This window comes from Poromitra crassiceps (genome assembly GCF_964638095.1).
Source record: "Poromitra crassiceps genome assembly, chromosome: 3".
In the NCBI taxonomy this organism is placed as follows: Eukaryota; Metazoa; Chordata; class Actinopteri; order Beryciformes; family Melamphaidae; genus Poromitra; species Poromitra crassiceps.
This window is the reverse complement of record NC_139625.1, coordinates 72728197-72747452: the sequence shown is the minus strand read 5'-3', so window position 1 is coordinate 72747452 and position 19256 is coordinate 72728197. Positions and strand designations below refer to the sequence as shown.

General features: G+C 43.2%; 1 protein-coding gene across 1 annotated transcript in view; it reads right to left on the bottom strand.

The window, feature by feature from the left end:
- Nucleotides 1-4193: 4193 nt before the first annotated feature.
- LOC310773259 (SLAIN motif-containing protein 1-like) overlaps nucleotides 4194-19256 on the bottom strand; it is a gene marked incomplete at its 5' end in the record, with an annotated part of 35690 nt that continues 20627 nt past the window's right edge. The window contains 8 exons of the mRNA XM_083633145.1: nucleotides 4194-5262; nucleotides 6267-6567; nucleotides 7555-7752; nucleotides 10203-10378; nucleotides 11844-12048; nucleotides 12870-13004; nucleotides 16379-16498; nucleotides 17874-18002. Coding sequence (XP_083489271.1) covers nucleotides 5187-5262; nucleotides 6267-6567; nucleotides 7555-7752; nucleotides 10203-10378; nucleotides 11844-12048; nucleotides 12870-13004; nucleotides 16379-16498; nucleotides 17874-18002 — 1340 coding nt within the window. The 3' untranslated portion in view covers nucleotides 4194-5186. The remainder of the gene's footprint in view (nucleotides 5263-6266; nucleotides 6568-7554; nucleotides 7753-10202; nucleotides 10379-11843; nucleotides 12049-12869; nucleotides 13005-16378; nucleotides 16499-17873; nucleotides 18003-19256) is intronic.

The window sequence follows — 19256 nt, the reverse complement described above, 5'->3', positions numbered from 1 at the left end:
AGCTAAATAAATCCAAAACCAACAAGTTAATTATTTAAATTTCTACTTCAATGTAGAACAGTCATTTCTTACACATGAGATTACTTTTAGCCTTTTAGTCATAAATATTATTGAAAGATATTCCATATTTCAGACTGAAATGCTATAACAGAAGAGTATTGCCCAGAATGACATGAACATTTGGACACTTATTCAGCGGGTATATTGCATGTTGCGTTCAAGTGCACTGTAAAAAAATTTTTTTTTTTTTTTTTTGCAATTCCATTCCACACAGCCCGCGGTATGTTGCCCATGTATGGTCTATGTGCTTCTTTAAACCAGTGATTGTCAACCTTTTTCATATCAAAGACCTCATTCAGAGACGGCGCTACACCAAGGAAAGGGGGGGCTATAGCCCCTTCACAAATCGGCCAAGCCCCAGTTAAGCCCCCTCAAGCATTTTTGTATATTTTTTATGTTTAAATAAACAAATGTGAAGTAAAGTTAATAACCATCCATTTTTGATTGGTTGATTGAATTTATTTGATAATTGATAAAAAAAAAAAGATACGTATACAACTGCCCAGCAGGAATACATATACATTTAAAAAATCATTGAGGTTGAGAACACAAGAGAGCACAAAACATCAGGGACCATGTTGGAAATAAGTGTTTACACTTTTACATGCTATCCCTTGGATCTTGTGTCTCTATATCCATAAATAAAGTCAATCAATCAATTAAAAAGCTTATTTCCATTGTGGACTTTTTCTTACCCTGATATTAACCTAACCAATCATCACTTCTCATACCTAAACCTAACCAATCATCACTCCTCATACCTAAACCTAACCAATCATCACTCTGCATGCCTAAACCTAACCAATCACTCCTCATGCCTAAACCTAACCAATCACGATTTCAGACGGAAGCCCGTCTTCATTGTCACACGAACACTACAACACATGCATGCGGCCACAACACACACTCATGCTGACGGTGGCCGGTGAAATATGTTCTCTGCATTTGACCCATCCAGGCTTGTCCTTTCCTCCAGGGGCCAGGCCAGGGGCAGTGGTCGCTTTTTCTTTCCAGCGCCCGGGGACCAACTTCAGATGTTGTCGTCACTGGTCGGATGACGATCTTCTGCATGTTTTTTTAGTGGGGGGTTATGTACGGAGGAACCCCCTGGGGGGTACGGGGAGAACATGCAAACTCCACACAGAAAGGCCCTTTCGACGAGATAGCCCACCTGGGCAGTAGGCACTGAAGATATGGGGGGGTCACAACTCCAGCACCCACAGCGTCCCAGACGAGAATCAAACTCAGGACCTTCTAGCTGTGAGGCGACAGCGCTACCGACTGCGCCACCGTACCCAATCATCACTCCTCATGTCTAAACCTAACCAATCATCACTCCTCATGCCTAAACCTAACCAATCATCACTCTGCATGCCTAAACCTAACCAATCATCACTCTGCATGCCTAAACCTAACCAATCATCACTCATGCCTAGACCTAACCAATCACTCCTCATACCTAAACCTAACTAATCATCAATCATACCTAAACCTACCCAATCATCACTCCCCCTGCCTAAACCTAACCAATCACTCCTCATACCTAAACCTAACCAATCATCACTACTTATGCCTAAACCTAACCAATCATCACTCCTCATGCCTAAACCTAACCAATCATCACTCCTCATGCCTAAACCTAACCAATCATCACTCCTCATGCCTAACCCTAACCAATCACTCCTCATGCCTAGACCTAACCAATCACTCCTCATGCCTAAACCTAACCAATCACTCCTCATGCCTAGACCTAACCAATCACTCCTCATGCCTAGACCTTTGCATGTGAAAGTGTTTGCTCAAAGATTGTTTAAATAATCTGACTGCATCCATCTTTAAGTCAGCGGGCCAGACCATATGGAATATAGATGGGATAAACACTGGGTTTATCTCTATCGGCTATTCACCTTATGTTCCAACACAGGGGCCAGCCAGTTACTTCCTATTGTGTTTACACTTCCTGTGACAGTACAGTACTAGTGACCAGGTAAAACAGATGGCGTTTTGAACAGCAAGTCATACAACACAACTGGGTCAGGTGGGCGGGGCTACATAAGGTGAATACTGTAGATGTGATCGAGATAAACACGGTTTATCTCTATGGGATACAGATGGCAGAGATACACACGGCTTATTTCCATTGTGGTCTTTTCTTACCCTTATATTAACCTAACCAATCATCACTCCTCATGCCTAAACCTAACCAATCACTCATGCCTAAACCTTATGTGAAAGTTTTTGTCATTGCCTTGTGGTCACATGTATTATAGCTATATATCTTTTATATATTCTTTGGCCAAATTCATTTAATGTCTCGTCAAAGAAATAATGGTCAAGTTGATCATTTTATCAATTTGCTGGAGACCCCGCGTGGAACCACCTCAATGACTCCTGTTGGTCCATGGACCCCACATTGAGAACCACCAATATTGGTACTGAAGAACTGCAAAAAAAAAAGCATTGTTTTGGTGCTTAAAAGGTGGCTGTTACATCAAAGGAAGCTTCAATATTTCATAGATTTCTGCCCTCAGATGCTCAACATACAATTTTTGGGGTTTTACCTACTTTGCATGCACACAGGGGGTCTGTTTGACAAAGACAATGTAAGACTTGTTAAAATCTTTGCTAACTTGCCGATCCCCTACTTTCCGGTTTGGGTGCTATGGCCAGCTCCAACCACAAGGTGGCGCCAAATGCATATAAACGTTGATCAGGTGAGCCTGGCTCAACAATGATAATGTACTTTCCTCTGTGCCGAATTAGAATATTTATAATTATCAGTTGAATTGATGCGGATATATAATAGACCCATCTGCTGCAGTACATGTCATTTTCCTGAAACAAGGTTGCACATTTCAGTATAGAGGTTTGAACTTTTATTCTGGTGAGAATGAGTGTGTGCTTTCCAAAATAAAAAATCCATGGCTTGTTATGGAAAATGCCAATCCCGACCAAGGCGTATAGCGTAAAATGATATGCCCTATACATAAGCAGTCTCTTCTCTTGATCCATGTCTCGCATGCATCTTTTGACATTTGCTTTACAAATAATTGAGCAAATACAGATGAATCTGTAGTGGTTTGGTAGTCACTAATGAAATGTTCATACTACTGAAAAGCTGAGTATGTTTATGTTATGCAAAAATATATGCTCCAAGCTATCCTGGTTGACTGCTTCCAATCTAAACATAATATTAGTTAAAGCATTCTTAAACGGTATTAGCAAGTTGTGCATACAGGATTGACTAGTTTATAATAAACGATCTTGATTTTGTCTAAGAATCTTTTTTGGAAAAAACTCAAGATCAAATCTTGTTTTTATAAAGATAATAGTTACATCTGACCACAGAACTTGAAGGCTTAATAGGTTGAAGATACAATAGTTTATTGCCATAGCAACCAAAATGGTTTGATGCATTTGTCTTGGTGTACTCAGAATGGACACAAGGCAGGACATGAGTATAATGAAGTATGGAATTGTTTGACATTGAAAAATGCTATATGTAGCCAGCCTGCCAATTACTGCATAGCCTGTTGACGTAATTTTGAGGTTAACACATTTGAAGCCAAACTTTCACTTCTTCAGAAAGTGTCAACAAAATAAGGATGGAACTGGATTTCTGAGAAATATATTATACTTTGAAATACATGGATGTGGGGCATCTGGGTAGTGTAGAGGTGAAAGCACTCGCCTACCACCGGAGACCTGGGTTCAATTCCCAGCAGTGGCACCTTCTGGCTTGGTCAGACGTTCCTACAGACACAATTGGCTGTGTCTGCAGGTGGGGTATGAGTCCTGGTTGCTGCACTAGTGCCTCTGGTCAGTCGGGGCACCTGTTCGGGGGAGGGGAACTCAGGTCACATCCTGCCGGTGAAACTCCTCACTGTCAGATTAAATGAAAAGAAGCGGCTGGCACATGCATTGGAGGAAGCATGTGCTAGGCTACAACTCAGGGGGAATTGGCCAAATACAATTGGGGAGAAAACGGGATCACAATCCGAAAAAAGTAAAATGAGTTACGTGATTAACACTAGAAAAACAGTATTTTTTAAAAATTCATTTATTTATTTATTAAAATGGTTCACTCAGTCAAACAGTAAAAAAAGTGTCAAGATTCTGTTAAATGTGCCATGAAGTAATGGTGTCCTAATACAACTGTGCTACATTATGCCATGTGTAACTGTGAAATCTCCCAAAACATTTATTAAATATCCAACGTGTCATTTTCCTAAATCCAGAAGAGTAAAAGTAAAGGGAAGTGCAATCATTAGTACACACAACATAAAAAAATAATTAAGTTTGGAGTTTTATACAAAGTGCAACAAGAACAGATCACATATGCCATTAAATTAAATAATAAGTGTTAATATGCACAAAGTTTTGCCAGCCCCATGGTTACTGTAGACAATTTTGTAAACACATTCAGACATAATTTTGGTCAATGTTTCACATTTAAAATTCAATAATATTGCACCAATATATACATTGTATATGCACACATAATTAACTTTGTACACTAATAAATACTATGTCAGTTCTTGCCTTGTAAAAATTAGACCAAATGTGCCCAAAACTACAGGGATTGATTAAATTTTAGCAGCATTGGCATTCCTTGCCAGAGGGAAAATACCTGATTATTAGTGACAATTGGGAAAAAAAAGAATGTGAGGTTCACTTATTAAAAACTGGCAGCCCTCTTTAGCAAGTTAGTGTGACTGGTACACAGCGGTTTATTGCACAAGAGCAGCAGGGAAGGACTCCCTCTTGGCACAGACCTGATTCAAAGTCCGTGTTCTACCTCTATTCTGTCAAGGTTGAGTGTCAAGGTTGCTTGAGAAGCACGCACCAAAATCCAGAAAACAGTTATGTTTCTGGACTGGAGAAGAAATTCTCCATAGAACTGAGCAGATGGACAGAGCGATTGGAGAAATAATTTCATCTGACATGAAGATCCCCTTAATTATTCTATGCAGGATCTCAGCATCTCAAACACTTGTTTTTTTGCCTTAACAGCTACTTTTTGGTCTCGTTCCATGTCCCCCAAAGAACAAGTAGATGTTGGGGTGTGGAGGCTCAGCCCAGCCAGCAGGGTGCGCCATCAGACGCTCCACATCTTCAGCCATTTGTCAATAGCAGCCGTCTCTCCAGGCTCCGTCTCGAAGGGCACTGAGAGTGGACAAGCTCTTTGGCGGCGTCAGTAAACTGGGTGACAGAAGAGAGATGGTGAAACCAAATGGAATATCTTTTGAAAATGGTTACGTACAGTATGTCATCACATAAACAGTGCAAAAATACTGTACATCTCAAGAGCTTTTACTTGATATGTGACATGGTCTGGTAAAAGAGTACCAAGTAGGCAATCATGAAACTGCACAAATCAAAATAAAAGGTTGTTTTTTTCATATTATGCAAGTTTAGATGTTGAAGAACCCACTCAATCTAACAAACGACAGTTTTAGGATCACTAAAAACTTGTAATTTGTAAGCAAATTATATATATATATATATATATACACACATATATACATTATATACTTTTCAGGGTGAGATAAAAATCTTAATTAAAGCTGGAAATAAGGTCCAGGTTGTAAAAAAAACAATAAAAACAGAATTCCAGTGTAAAATCATGTAAATTCAATTCAGTTCAATCATCTTCATCATACATAAAATTGCCAAATTGGGCTTCGTCTGTCTTGGGTCACATTTTTGGTCCCACATTGTGAGATTTGTGATGATTTAGGTCAGCAGTGATGTCACTGATTATGTCACGTCTATGACATCAGTGATATGTCACTCGAGCACTCTGTCATCATGGTCACTTGAGCAATTGTGATGTCACTGATGATGTCATAGACATTGTGACATCATCAGGGACAGACAAGGAGGAGCAACCTGCTGATGAGATGCCCGAGAGGATGAAGGTAAATCTTCTACAAATAAACAAAGTGAAGTCTATATTATGCAATGTGCAGCCCCTACTTTTCTCTCACTACTGATCACTCCCTGACATCAGTGATGCGAAGTTGGGCAATTGTGCGCTGCGCAAGCCAATATAGCAGGTGAGGTCACGCAGCAGCCGAGCTGCGTATGCGAGCCCGTGCAGATTTGAATCGAGCACGCAAGATTTCTAGTTCTATATATTTGTATTTCAATTAGTTTTAACTGTCAAATAAAACACTGACTGAATGGTCATGAGCAGCTCATACCTGCGTGCTGGTTGGGCGATCTTGCTGCGGGGGGTGGAGCTTGTGGTGCCGATGAAGGAGGCGGGGCGGGGCAGGCCGCTGCGAGGCGTGGAGGGGGAGGTGGGGGCTGCTTTACTGAGCATGGGGATCCCACTGCTGTTATTGTTACTGCTGCCCGGCAGACACTGCAGGCTGGTAGCCATGGAGACGGAGCCTTTGATGGTGGGACTGACATAGGCTGTGGCTTTCAATGGTTGCCGTGACAACGAGGCGAAGTTCCCCACACTCTGGACCCTGTTCTGCAGCTGGCCTGGGGAGGGGACTGGTGGACAGGGAGGGCGGTATTAGATGTAAAATATGGCCAGTCATGAAAATGGTTTCAATGCTTTTCTGAATGGTACCAACGTTGCAAAAAAGTGTCAGTGGTTCTGATGTAGTCAAGTCACTATATCTCGAGTCCAAGTCGAGTTTGCCAGCTTCAGGCCGATTGGGAAAATATTTCTGGAGCTAGAAATGGCCACCACTATCTGTCATTGGGCTAAATTTGACGTGTCTGATGTACCAACTCACAGGAACCAACGTGGCAAAACAATAATAAACCAGCACAAAAACAATAGGGTTTGAACCCCTAATTATGAGCAGAAAACAAACCAACAATTGAAATTAGTCACCATCTGGTCTTGGGACTGACGGGGTTTGAGGGTTTGATTGTGTATATTATGTTAAATTGCACTTTATCTTTAAATTGTACAATACATTCAGAATATAGAGTACCGCAGGAATGAGTCCGGAAGCAGCACTTCCGGTCTGTCTGTGTAAAAGGCAATGGGATTTTTGTATGGCGATTTCGGTTAAACGCATGAAATAAGGTCTGTGGCTAACAAAGGTTTATGAAACAGTGACGTTTATGTTCAGCAGGATAATCTTCACAAACAAAGTCCACTTTGATGACTTTTGAAGTGTAAATGCGTTCGTTTTTTAAATGCAATTTTCAGAAAACGCTTCAAAAGTCATAAAAGTGGTCCTCGTAGATTATCTTGATGAACACAAACTTCGCTGTTTCAACTTGTGTTAAACCACAGACCTATTCAATGCATTTAACCAAAATCCACATACAAAAATCCCATTGCCTTCTCCCGCTGCGAACCAGCATGGCAGCGATTTCTGGGTGAGCCTACAAAAATACATGATCCCTGCGGTACTCCATGTGCTGGTATGCGTGTCAAAAACTAGGTAGATTGGAGTGGACAGTGTTCAGTTGTGCGAGTGTGGTTTGTGAAGCTTCAAAACAAGAGAAGCAGCAGCTCACTGGAGGAGTGCAGCCGGGCGAGGGCGCCGGGCGAGTCGAAGCTCTGGCTGGAGGAGTGCAGCCGGGCGAGGGCGCCGGGCGAGTCAAAGCTCTGGCTGTTACGAAGCAGACATGGGGAAGCACTGGGATTGGACGGGATGGGCACACTCTGCATGCTGGGAGTCCTGACCAGGTTAGGCATGCTCCTCCGCAGCTTATCTAACAGACAGAGATAAATTCAAGCCGTTTAAAGCTGCACTAGGCAACATTTGACCATTTCATCATCTTCTCAACCTAAAGCAGTGGGGCAGCAACATCGCACAGCATGCCATTCCCATCCCTACCAAGTGAGGCACTGTACATTTAGTGTCCAAATGAAACGGTTGAATTCAATCAACAGAACATATGATTAAACTTGTGTTTACCGCACTGCATTACCCAGCATGCATTCGATACGAATAAGGCACAACTTTAGTTTTAAACCAGTTACTTTGGACAGGACAGGGTTCCTACACATTTTCAAAGAAAAAAATCCATACTTTTTCTAGACTTTGATTTGTTTTGAAGATTTTGTGTTCAATATGATTTACGCAAATAGATATCTTGCCCCTCAAGATAAAAGGTTTAAAAAAGTTTTCACTTTTTTTCATACAGGTATTACGCAAGTTTAGATGTTGAAGAACACACTCAATCTAACAGTTATAGGTAAGGTTACAACATGTTACATCATGTATGCATGAGGGAGTCTGCCAGTGTCACTTTACTATAACCCGGTCCCTTAAGACGGCTCAACAAGCTGGCCCTGATTCTCCTTTAGCATCAACCAGGCAGATAATATACGTTGGTCTAATCCCATCAAACTCTCTCTCTCACCGCCGCCTTGGAACGGAAACACACACTGGTCTCAGAGCTTAAAGAGCAGTGGTCCAAGAGGCTTAGGCAGAGTTAGTATGAAGTGCTGAGAGCATCAGTGCAGGTCAGTCAAAGAGTTAGTATGAAGTGCTGAGAGCTTCAGTGCAGGTCAGTCAAAGAGTTAGTATGAAGTGCTGAGAGCATCAGTGCAGGTCAGTCAAAGAGTTAGTATGAAGTGCTGAGAGCATCAGTGCAGGTCAGTCAAAGAGTTAGTATGAAGTGCTGAGAGCGTCAGTCAAAGAGTTAGTATGAAGTGTTGAGAGCATCAGTGCAGGTCAGTCAAAGAGTATGAAGTGCTGAGAGCGTCAGCGCAGGTCAGTCAAAGAGTTAGTATGAAGTGCTGAGAGCGTCAGCGCAGGTCAGTCAAAGAGTTAGTATGAAGTGCTGAGAGCGTCAGTGCAGGTCAGTCAAAGAGTTAGTATGAAGTGTTGAGAGTGTCAGCGCAGGTCAGTCAAAGAGTTAGTATGAAGTGTTGAGAGCATCAGTGCAGGTCAGTCAAAGAGTTAGTATGAAGTGCTGAGAGTCTCAGTGCAGGTCAGTCAAAGAGTTAGTATGAAGTGTTGAGAGCATCAGCGCAGGTCAGTCAAAGAGTTAGTATGAAGTGTTGAGTGGTGTCAGCGCAGGTCAGTCAAAGAGTTAGTATGAAGTGTTGAGAGCATCAGTGCAGGTCAGTCAAAGAGTTAGTATGAAGTGCTGAGAGTCTCAGCGCAGGTCAGTCAAAGAGTTAGTATGAAGTGTTGAGAGCATCAGCGCAGGTCAGTCAAAGAGTTAGTATGAAGTGTTGAGTGGTGTCAGCGCAGGTCAGTCAAAGAGTTAGTATGAAGTGTTGAGAGCATCAGTGCAGGTCAGTCAAAGAGTTAGTATGAAGTGTTGAGAGCATCAGCGCAGGTCAGTCAAAGAGTTAGTATGAAGTGCTGAGAGTGTCAGTGCAGGTCAGTCAAATAGTTAGTATGAAGTGCTGAGTGTCAGCGCAGGTCAGTCAAATAGTATGAAGTGCTGAGTGTCAGCGCAGGTCAGTCAGGGGAGAGAGTGAATATTTATGTTTTGTTGCTCATGAGTATTGATTAAAGAGGTTTAAGTCAGCATTATTTTGATTAAACAGGTTTAAGTCAGCATTATTTTGATTAAACAGGTTTAAATCAGCATTATTTTGGGTACAGTCACAGCTGGCTTCATATTCAGCTGCAGCTTTTCTATGTTTATGGAGGTTAAAAAGATGTCATTCTGCTGTGAGTTCAGAGCGACGACACGACAAAAAGTCTACTTACTCTCATATGCGTCTGGATGCATCGATGGAGTTTGTCCAAAACAATGTGGCCAACAACATACATGGATACACACGGTAAGTACACACATACAGTGAATATTGAACGTACAAGACACAGAGAGGTACATCTTATTAGAAGGGAGGTTTCATTTGGTTTCAAGAAAATTGCATCATTTTTAATCAAAGCGAGATTTATTTCAACAGTGTATAAAAAGCCAGCCAACTCTTGATAAAGATTGTAAGATAATACACATACTGTATTTGACACTTTTCTATATTTTTATTTGATTTTGATTTGAATGGTCTTATTTCTATTCTTCTTCTTAGAATTTTGTTACACTTTTGAACATAAACGAGTGCCTTGGCTTCCTTACTTCAAGTATTCTTTCAGCCTTGACTCCAACCAGCACCATTTCTTTCAAAACAGACAAGCTGCTAGGAACTAAGTCCTTCCTGGCCCAAACGCATGCCAGGGGCTTTTCCTGCTCACCTGATCCTGGCCTGAAGCCCTGCTGCTCGGGGGCGTAGGGGCCAGCCGGTCCCAGTCCCAGGCCTGGGATGAGGGGCTGAGGCTGGGGCTGAAAGGCGAACCCTGCGGAGGGGTACGGCGGGGTGGAGGGAGGGGTGCAGAGCGAGCTGGTGCTTCGGCGCCAGTCTCGGACGCTGCTGGAGAAGGTGGAAAGAGTACTGACAAATCCTACAAGTATCGTTACTTTAGTGAAAATTTACTCAAGTACAAGTAAAAGTACTAGTCCAGAAAATTACTCTAGTAAGAGTAAAAAAAAGTAGCGCCTATTTAAAAGTACTCGAGTAAAAGTACATTTAAAAATGGTTTATATTTTAATTGTGTACTCCAATACATTTCACACATCCAGCACATGGTATGTGTTACATAAGCTTTGTCTGTCTTGTCTTTAATACTGAACAGCTCATTCAGAGGCAGTTAGGGATGCTCAGTTTGGTGATTCTCTCCTTTGCCAGATGAGCTAGAGCTGCTAGCAGCAATATCACAATCAGAATCCTTTTATTTGCCAAGGTATGTTTTCACATACTAGGAATTTGTCTTGGTGTGGCTGGTGCTCATGTGTAAAGAATCTAAAGAGATTATAAAATATTATAAAAGGATACAGATATTAACAGAAGATAGACAGTATTAACAGATATGAACAATATTCACAGATATAAACATGTCACAATCACACAATCAGATGCATCCATTTTGCTATGGCTATCAGCAGTGTCAAATTAAACCGAGATTTCTGAACTAATTGACTATGGGCGATCACTACAATTTGATCGTCTACACCTGTCTCTTTCAGTTGTCACGAGCCACCAGTTTGGGCGCCCTAAATACGGAAGTCATTCTGGACCTGTTAGCGAGCAGTCCTAGCCTGGTAAACCATCCGGTCATGTGAACTCACATTTCATTTCATTCTGCGGGACAGTCTGGCCTCAAGTCCTGGGAGGGCTTTAAGCAGAAACGGCAAAGCGGAATAGCCAATCAGCGACTGCCCTCAGTACCCTGTGACTGACAGCGCAGGTTGGCCAATCAGGAACGCCACTAGCACTGCACTAACAAAACAGTAATGGCCCCCTCCTTGCCTGTCCACCTCGAGGAGTAATGTCAGCGTTTGTCTAGTTTAAACAGCCATGAAGTGCAGTTATTGCAGAAATAGACTCAATAACAATTAAACAAGTACAGGAGTATCGCCACAACCGCAGAGTTTCTCGGCGGAAAATGTATTTTTGCTGTTCTCCCGAGTGGATTTGGGATGGACTGGATTCAACGCTGATTGGCTGAAGGAGTTGTCTGTCAAAGCAAGTACACCCGCCCAACCTCTGCCCACTGCTAAACACCGGGTGAAAGCTTCAGGCCAGACGGGAACGAAGAACAAAATGAAATGTGAGTTCACGTGACCGGCTGCTTTACCAGGCTAGAACAGTCCCAATGCTACCGTGCTGTTTTCATAGTGTGGTGTGCAAAACAAAAATCTTAATTTAGATTTAGTAGAATATATATTATTAAAATGACTCAAGTAAGAGTAAAAGTATACTAGTATAATATTATAAAAATACTTAAAAAGTACAAATTCTCAAAAAAAAACTTTAGTTGTACTTGAGCATTTCCCACCTCTGGATGCTGCCGGAGAAGGTGTGCGAGTGCGGCAGGCGGGTGAGGCGGGCCTGCGGGGGGGGCAGCCCGTAGTCTTCGTCCCCCTCTTCGTCCTCTTCCTCCAGGCCGGCTGCGGCGCTGAGCTGGCTGAGCTGGAACGAGAAACTGTGGCTGCGGCGGCTGGCCAGCACAGACGACGTGCTGGCGTAGTCCTGCCTTAGACCTGGGGGGGGCGAGATATGAGCACCGGCGCGCAAAACACGTACACACGCACACACACACACAGATGGACAGGACAAAACACACAATCATCACCTCCTGGGGTTAATGAAGCTAAAGTAGCGATGAGCTCTGAGATCTAGTGCCATGTGTTAAAGTATTAGAGAGGAGGGGACAATGGAGACAGATGGACAGGGGAAGACATGGATTGGCACACTGTGAGACAGAGGCAGTGAGGGACACAAATCCTCAAATAAATAAATATCTCTCAGAAATCATCAATTTCACTATAATGTTCTGAAATGATTTTGACGAGACTAAATCATTGTTTTAAAACGACTTCTTAAAAACTCGTTATGCACTTATTTATGCTCCCTGATATGGTTTACTATAGTTTCTTTTTTACATGCTTTATTACTTCCTGCATTACTGCTTTTGCTGTCAATTCTCTCCAGTTGTTTTTTACACTGCTTTGTAAACATTTTGAAGAAAAAAAACGTGAAGAATAATTATCTTATTTATTATTTGAACATTGTAGGTGTATTGAATCATCCAGGTACTAAGTAGACCATCCTGGTCTGACTTTGCCTGATTGTCTATAAGCATCATGTCATTATTTCCATTCAAAAGTCTGTTAACAGCAGATGCAACCTGATATGTCAATGAAAACGGCTAACATCATGACAGTGGTTCAACAAAAATAACGATGTTTGTATTCTGTTCACAACCTAGGACCGGATGGGATTCTTCTCTCATGGATCTAATGTATAGACTGATAGCTCCTACAGGGACAAGATACTTTGGGAAACGGGCTCAGTGACTTACTCTCCTCCTGCAGCCGAGCCATCACCTGGACGTCGGTGAGGTCGTGCAGTTTGTAGCCCAGAGCGATGGAGTCGTCCTCCCCCTCACTGTCCATCGACGACTGGGGACTGAGGGCCAGGCGCCGGAGACCACGGCCTTCAAACAAAAAACGGAAAGGCTGAGGAGAAGACTGAGTAACCAGGCAAGGCAGCTCCACAGCTGCATTCAGAACCAACCCGGAAGACTGCTTTTGCACGATCAGTATTCTGATTCTCTCTTGTTTGTTGTGTCCTGCACCGTTAAGTGTGTACATTCTAAGATGTTGTGTAATTGTGATGCTGAATACTTTCTACTCGACTACAGTATACAAGACATTTTAGATCATTGTATTCTATTTAAGGGCATCCGGGAGGCGCAGCAGTCAATTCCCTGCCTACCAATTAGATAGCCTTGGACTCATTCCACCGGATTAAGGGTATGAGTCTTGGTCGCTGCACTAGCGCCTCCTCTGGTTGGTCGGGGCACTTGTTCGGGGGGAGGGGAACTGGGAGGAATAGCGTGATCCTCCCACACGCTACATCCTGCCAGTGAAACCCCGCTCTGTCAGGTGAAAAGGAGCAGCTGGCAACTGCAAATGTATGGAGGGGGTGGGACACACTGGGACAGCCTAGCAGGGAATTGGCAAAAAAAATAGCTCTATTTAAAAGCCCAACTAGGGATTAGGGTTGGAAATTAGCAGTAGCTACAAACTCCACACGTGCACACATATTTTCTATTTCAATTGTCAAGTGTAATTATGTTTGCTGCCCCTATCTAATACACTACTAAATAAATCAATTTAAAGGACACATTTGGAAGTTAAATTTCTCACTCCTGTCAAAGAACAGCCCAGACTTGTAACGTCTTAATCTCACAGCACCTCTGGAATGAACGGCACAGTCACCGCGCAGCACAGCTACATTATGTTGTGTTGGCTGAGCTAATGGGAAAAGCCTGCAGTCTTTGGAGTGTGTCCTCTACATAAAGACCCACACTAATGGAGGGAGATGCTTAGCTTGGAGAATTAGGGGCTATTAGGCACCAGTGAGGCATAAATACAGGATAAGGTTACATCACCCTCTCCCCAGTGAATGATATTCCCCTCTACTCGCTCCAAACGCCCTCTGAAGAAAAGCCCTCCCATCTCCATCCCTTTCTTCTCATTTCTTCACCATGCACTCATTTGCTCATCGCTGCTTGCTGGGGGAAGCTAAGCAGGGCCGACTGTGGTTAGTCCTTGCATGGGAGACCATCTGGTGCTGGAAGTGGTGTTGGAGGACCAGTAGGAGGTGCTCTTCACTCTGGTCTCATGAATCATCTCCCCAATGCCCCCAGGGCAGAGACAGGGACTCTGCCCTGTGAGTGAGCACCGTCCTTCAGATGAAATGTTAAACCAAGGTCTTGACTCTGTAATCATTAAAGAGCCCATTTGCACTCTTCACAAGATTAGGGGTGTAACCCCGGTGCCCTGGGGGGTGTAACCCCGGTGCCCTGGGGGGTGTAACCCCGGTGCCCTGGGGGGTGTAACCCCGGTGCCCTGGGGGGTGTAACCCTGGTGCCCTGGGGGGTGTAACCCCGGTGCCCTGGGGGGTGTAACCCCGGTGCCCTGGCTAAATTCACACACAGGCCTTCCCTTCCATCATGGCCACCTAATCATCCCTCAATGTCTAATTGGCACTTTCAGTTCTCAACTGTCCACCGTGATAGCTGATGTGTGTACGAGAACTTAGAAAAACACAAATGCAATCAATTAGTCATTATTATTACAGGAATATTGTGAGTTTTGCACCTTCTACTTGTATAGAGCACCGTGTTAGTTCAGGCAGAACATTGAAGTCATGCACGCTACCAGCTGATTGGCTATCAGAGGCAACAACAAGTCATTGTTTTTGGTGATCTTGATTTCAGCTTATTCTTCTGTCTACACTACAGCAATCATAAAGTTCATTTGGATGCAAATGTCAAGCTAATTGCCTAAAATGAAAAATGGGTCTCAGTGCTAAATTGAACTTCACTACACGCAAATCTAGAATCCATCCAGAAAATGAGATTCTCTGTGGTTGAGAATTTGGTTTTGTGCATCCTTGGAAGCTCACCGTGTATTTTTCACTCTTAATGTTTACTCCTAATTACGTAACGCAGGCAATCCTGGTTGGAGAGCGAGTATTCAGAGCAAGCTGTTGCAGGAGGCTCCCGATGCGGTTGCCTTACCAGTCTGCTAACATTTCAGCACAGAGATGAAACAGAAAGGGCACAGACAAGATGAAAGCCAGGCTTATTTTCTATTTCTATTGGAACAACAAACAGAATAGTCTAAAAGGGAGGCCCTGCCTCCATGTTGCCGTTTGGAGCAGCGTAGTCATGGAAGTGTGCCTTGGGTGAATATAAAACATATAAGCAAGCGCCTATGGGAGGGAAACAGGATCCCAGTGCCTCCCTCAAAGGATGAACTCCAATAGGCCTCCTTGCTGGTTCCCTACAGGTTTGCCCTGGCCCTTCTGGAACATCATTTTTCCATCACAAGTAATGCACTAGAATCTGTCACACACTCCCCCTCAAATTCAATACGACTACAGCACATAAGCAGATATGCCGATAGTTTTTGTCATTTCTGCAACTGAAATAAAGCTCAAAGCTACATGAAAAACAAATGAACAAATAAATACCAGCTCTCACCATTGAGTATGTTTACATGGACATTATGCATTTCATTTACTGTTAGGTTTTGCAGAGTAAGTTTTGTTTCCATGCGAGATAATATTTGGAGTTAATAATTCCAAGACACTCAGGCTCTAAACGGCAAAATCAAATGTTTGATTCCAAGACCCCCCCCACCCCACCCCCCCACCCGTTTAAAGCTTTTGTTTTTGCTCCAAGTGAAATGTTTTATAGTCACTCACGATCCAAACTTGTTATATAAGGATTTTTCTACATGTCTATGGAGAAACTGAATGGGGAACTCTCTTCCGGGGCTGGAAACGTCACGGAAAGTCACGTGACTGTTGAGCTCTATTGAAGATGTGCCAAAGCCAGCGTTCTAGTCAAGTCACTATATCTCCAGTCCCAGTCGAGTCTGGAGTCCCCAGTGTTCGAGTCCCATTCACCAAAGAAAAGTCTGAGTCGAGTCCACATTACCCGAGTCAGAGTCCACAGTTACTGAACATGAGTTTGAATCCACCTGGCCTGCCATTACACAAAATTTAATGTCACCGTATCAATATATACATATCAATATTTTATGCTAAATTATTAGGGCTTATTACAAACAAAAACAAAAAAAAACAGTCTTCGCCAATTAATGAGTCTGAGTCTCCAACTTCTGAGTACGAATGCATCAATGCTCGAGTCCAAGTCAAGTCACGAGTCCTGAAAATGACTCGACACTGACTGGGCAAAGCAATGAGACAAGAAAATTAGGGATTAGCACACACTACTGAGGAAAGCAGACTGAGACCCAACAGGGAGAGGTGTAAGTAGAGTAGAGGGCTTACTGCAGCTGGCTGGGGGAGTGACGAATGCGGGTGTCCGCTCAGCTAGAGGGGAGAACTCCTTCCCTATAGTGCTCAGCGCCCCCTGGAGGGCCGGGTGGAGCGGGGAGCACAGGGAGGAGGCTGGGGGAACGAGGGATGGATGGGGAGAAAGTGGAGAAGGGAAGGAGGGGATGGAGAGGATGGAAAACAGATGTTTCAATTCCGGCATAAATACATTTTGCAGATTAAAGTTTACGTCCTACAAGCATTTCTCAGAGGCAGAATTAATCTGATTAGCTGATTACTAACCTAGATAACTTAGTATGGCTTGATTGTATGTTTTTTAACTGAGTGGTAAGACTGATGGGATTTGTAATATTAGCATCCTCCTATCTTACCTCTTGGCTTCAGCCTAATGTTACTTACCTAGGAAAAACTGCTTCTTTGGTCCTGCCCACTGAGGTTTAACTCAACCAATCAGAATATTTGATATATTGAAGCAGGACTAAACCCCAAAACACATTTTTTCATCTTTTAACCAATATATACAGTATGACTTTGGGGGTGGTGTGTGAAGAATTCTGGTCAAAATCTTCACATTTGAGACCAAACTGTTACCATTGTACCATTTTCAGCAGCATAAGTTCCCTCTATGGGTTGAACACTGCTTTTTTTTGTGCCCTCAAATGAATGGGATATTTGGTACATCCTGACGTCACGGTGGGTTTAGCACGCGCCCCACTCAAGTGAAAAATTGTTTTTTTTCCCCATTGATTATTACTGTAGTTCACGTGGCGTGAGCCCTTTAAGACCAATGCATCCATGGGTAATGCCTACTGTGGCTAATATTAGCCACTAGTTAGTTATGTTATATGGCAGTAAAACGCCACTGAATGACCAAATTGACATAACTTTTAACCATTTCGAGTACGGATCACCAGCGTTAGTTTGTTGTTGTATTCATAACGTTTTCTATCTCGGATGCGTTATTTCGAATCCCACATAGGTTACGCCAAAACCACCCCCAAATTGTGTTCTGGCGCAAAGCGAGTGGGTTTCAGGACGAAACAGTCTCGAGCCACTAACGTTATCTTTAGAGCACAATATTCCTGGAATGCAAGTTTAACTAAACAGTTACATGTCCTCTGCATTCTACATCAAATTAAGATATTACGGGTTGTTTTATTTTGTATGTTACATACTTATTGGCCAAGATATGTTAGTTTATGGGGGAGGAATTCTGCCAGCTAAAAGAGGGAGTATAGGCGGCCATCTTGCCTGCAGAGTTTTCAAATCAAGTAGAATACAGTTTTGCAAGAAATCTGGGGGGTTTAGTCCTGCTTTAATATCAGAATATTATGTCGAGACAAGTTGCTAAACTGTATATTATATCACAAATGTTACAGCTGTATTTGTGAAACTATAATTGGTCTTTAAGTTAGGCAACCCTGAACCTACTGAATCTGAAACGGACATGAACAAATCATCCCTTTAAACTCATGGACAGCATGTTTACCGTGTCTCTCAGACGTCTGGGGGGTGGAGCAGGGCTTTGTGCTGAGGGGTGACACCCCGGCTACTCGACTGAGAGGAAGGATGGGGGACGAGAAGGAGGGGCTGGAGAACGAGCCACGCCACCTGGACACTAAGGAGGGAGAGGTGGGGGGGCAGAGGACAAAATCACTTTAAGGCATTATAAAAAGGTGCTTAATGGACAATGGTCGATGCCATCGTCCATTGTGCCAACCCTAATATCATTCACATCCAGTAGTATCAGGGTGAGGGTATCACATCCAGTAGTATCAGAGTGAGGGTATCAGCATCCAGTAGTATCAGAGTGAGGGTATCAGCATCCGGAGATTTCCAACCATACTCAAGCTGTGTGGTGGTGTCATGTACTAAAAACACTCAATCCATTTTTACACATTCCTTTTCCAGCATCTCTCTGAGCCTTACCACCAAGAAGCTGTTTCTGACGCCGTCTCTTTAAAGCTCATTATGAGCTGTTCTGATTGGCTGTTTCAAGAGTGAAACGTGAGATACCGCGGCGCGGCCCAGTGGCTACAGGTATAAACCCACAGTGCAACAGACCCTTTTTGAAAGGGAGGACCAGTTGAATTTAAGTCCTCGCCTCCTAGCTCCAAAACTTAAATTAGCCTTCACAATAAGATTACTACAAGTACAAACACAGACATAAACACACACGGCGTGCGCGCACACACACACACCTTTCCAAAGAGAGGGCAGCTTTGTGCAGCAGTTACCTCACACACCCCGTGCCTCCAACACTGTGCCCGCCACAGAGCGCTCTATTCAGCCACTGAGCAGAGAACAAAGCTGCATTCAGCACAACACAGTTGCTCACAGACCATCTGAGACACTCCGCACCAGGTACACACAGGATGTGCAGAGAGCCCAGGATTTCTATTTGTTCAGGCAGCAACATTATTTGTTTGTATTCAAATAAAAGTGGATATAGGCATCAAAATTCTGTTTTGGTTTTATTACAATACTAATTTTAGGATATTAAATTGGTAAAATAAACGTTTGAGCATTTATCCATGTTTGCTAGCTAGTAGGATGGCACGCAGTTTTGACATGAATGTGACCTCTTCACAGAGTAGTGTAACAGTTGACACCTGCCAGGGGGAACTAATCGTGGCGCGCTCGTTCCATTTTAGCAATGGGCTTAATATGAAATGACTTGGAATATTTTATTATTGGGAATCACTGTCTACATCCAAGACACAGACAGACAGCAGAGAAGCAGAGGAGAGACAGAGACACAGACAGCAGAGTGAGCAGAGGAGAGACAGAGACACAGACAGCAGAGTGAGCAGAGGAGAGACAGAGACACAGACAGACAGCAGAGCGAGCAGAGGAGAGACAGAGACACAGA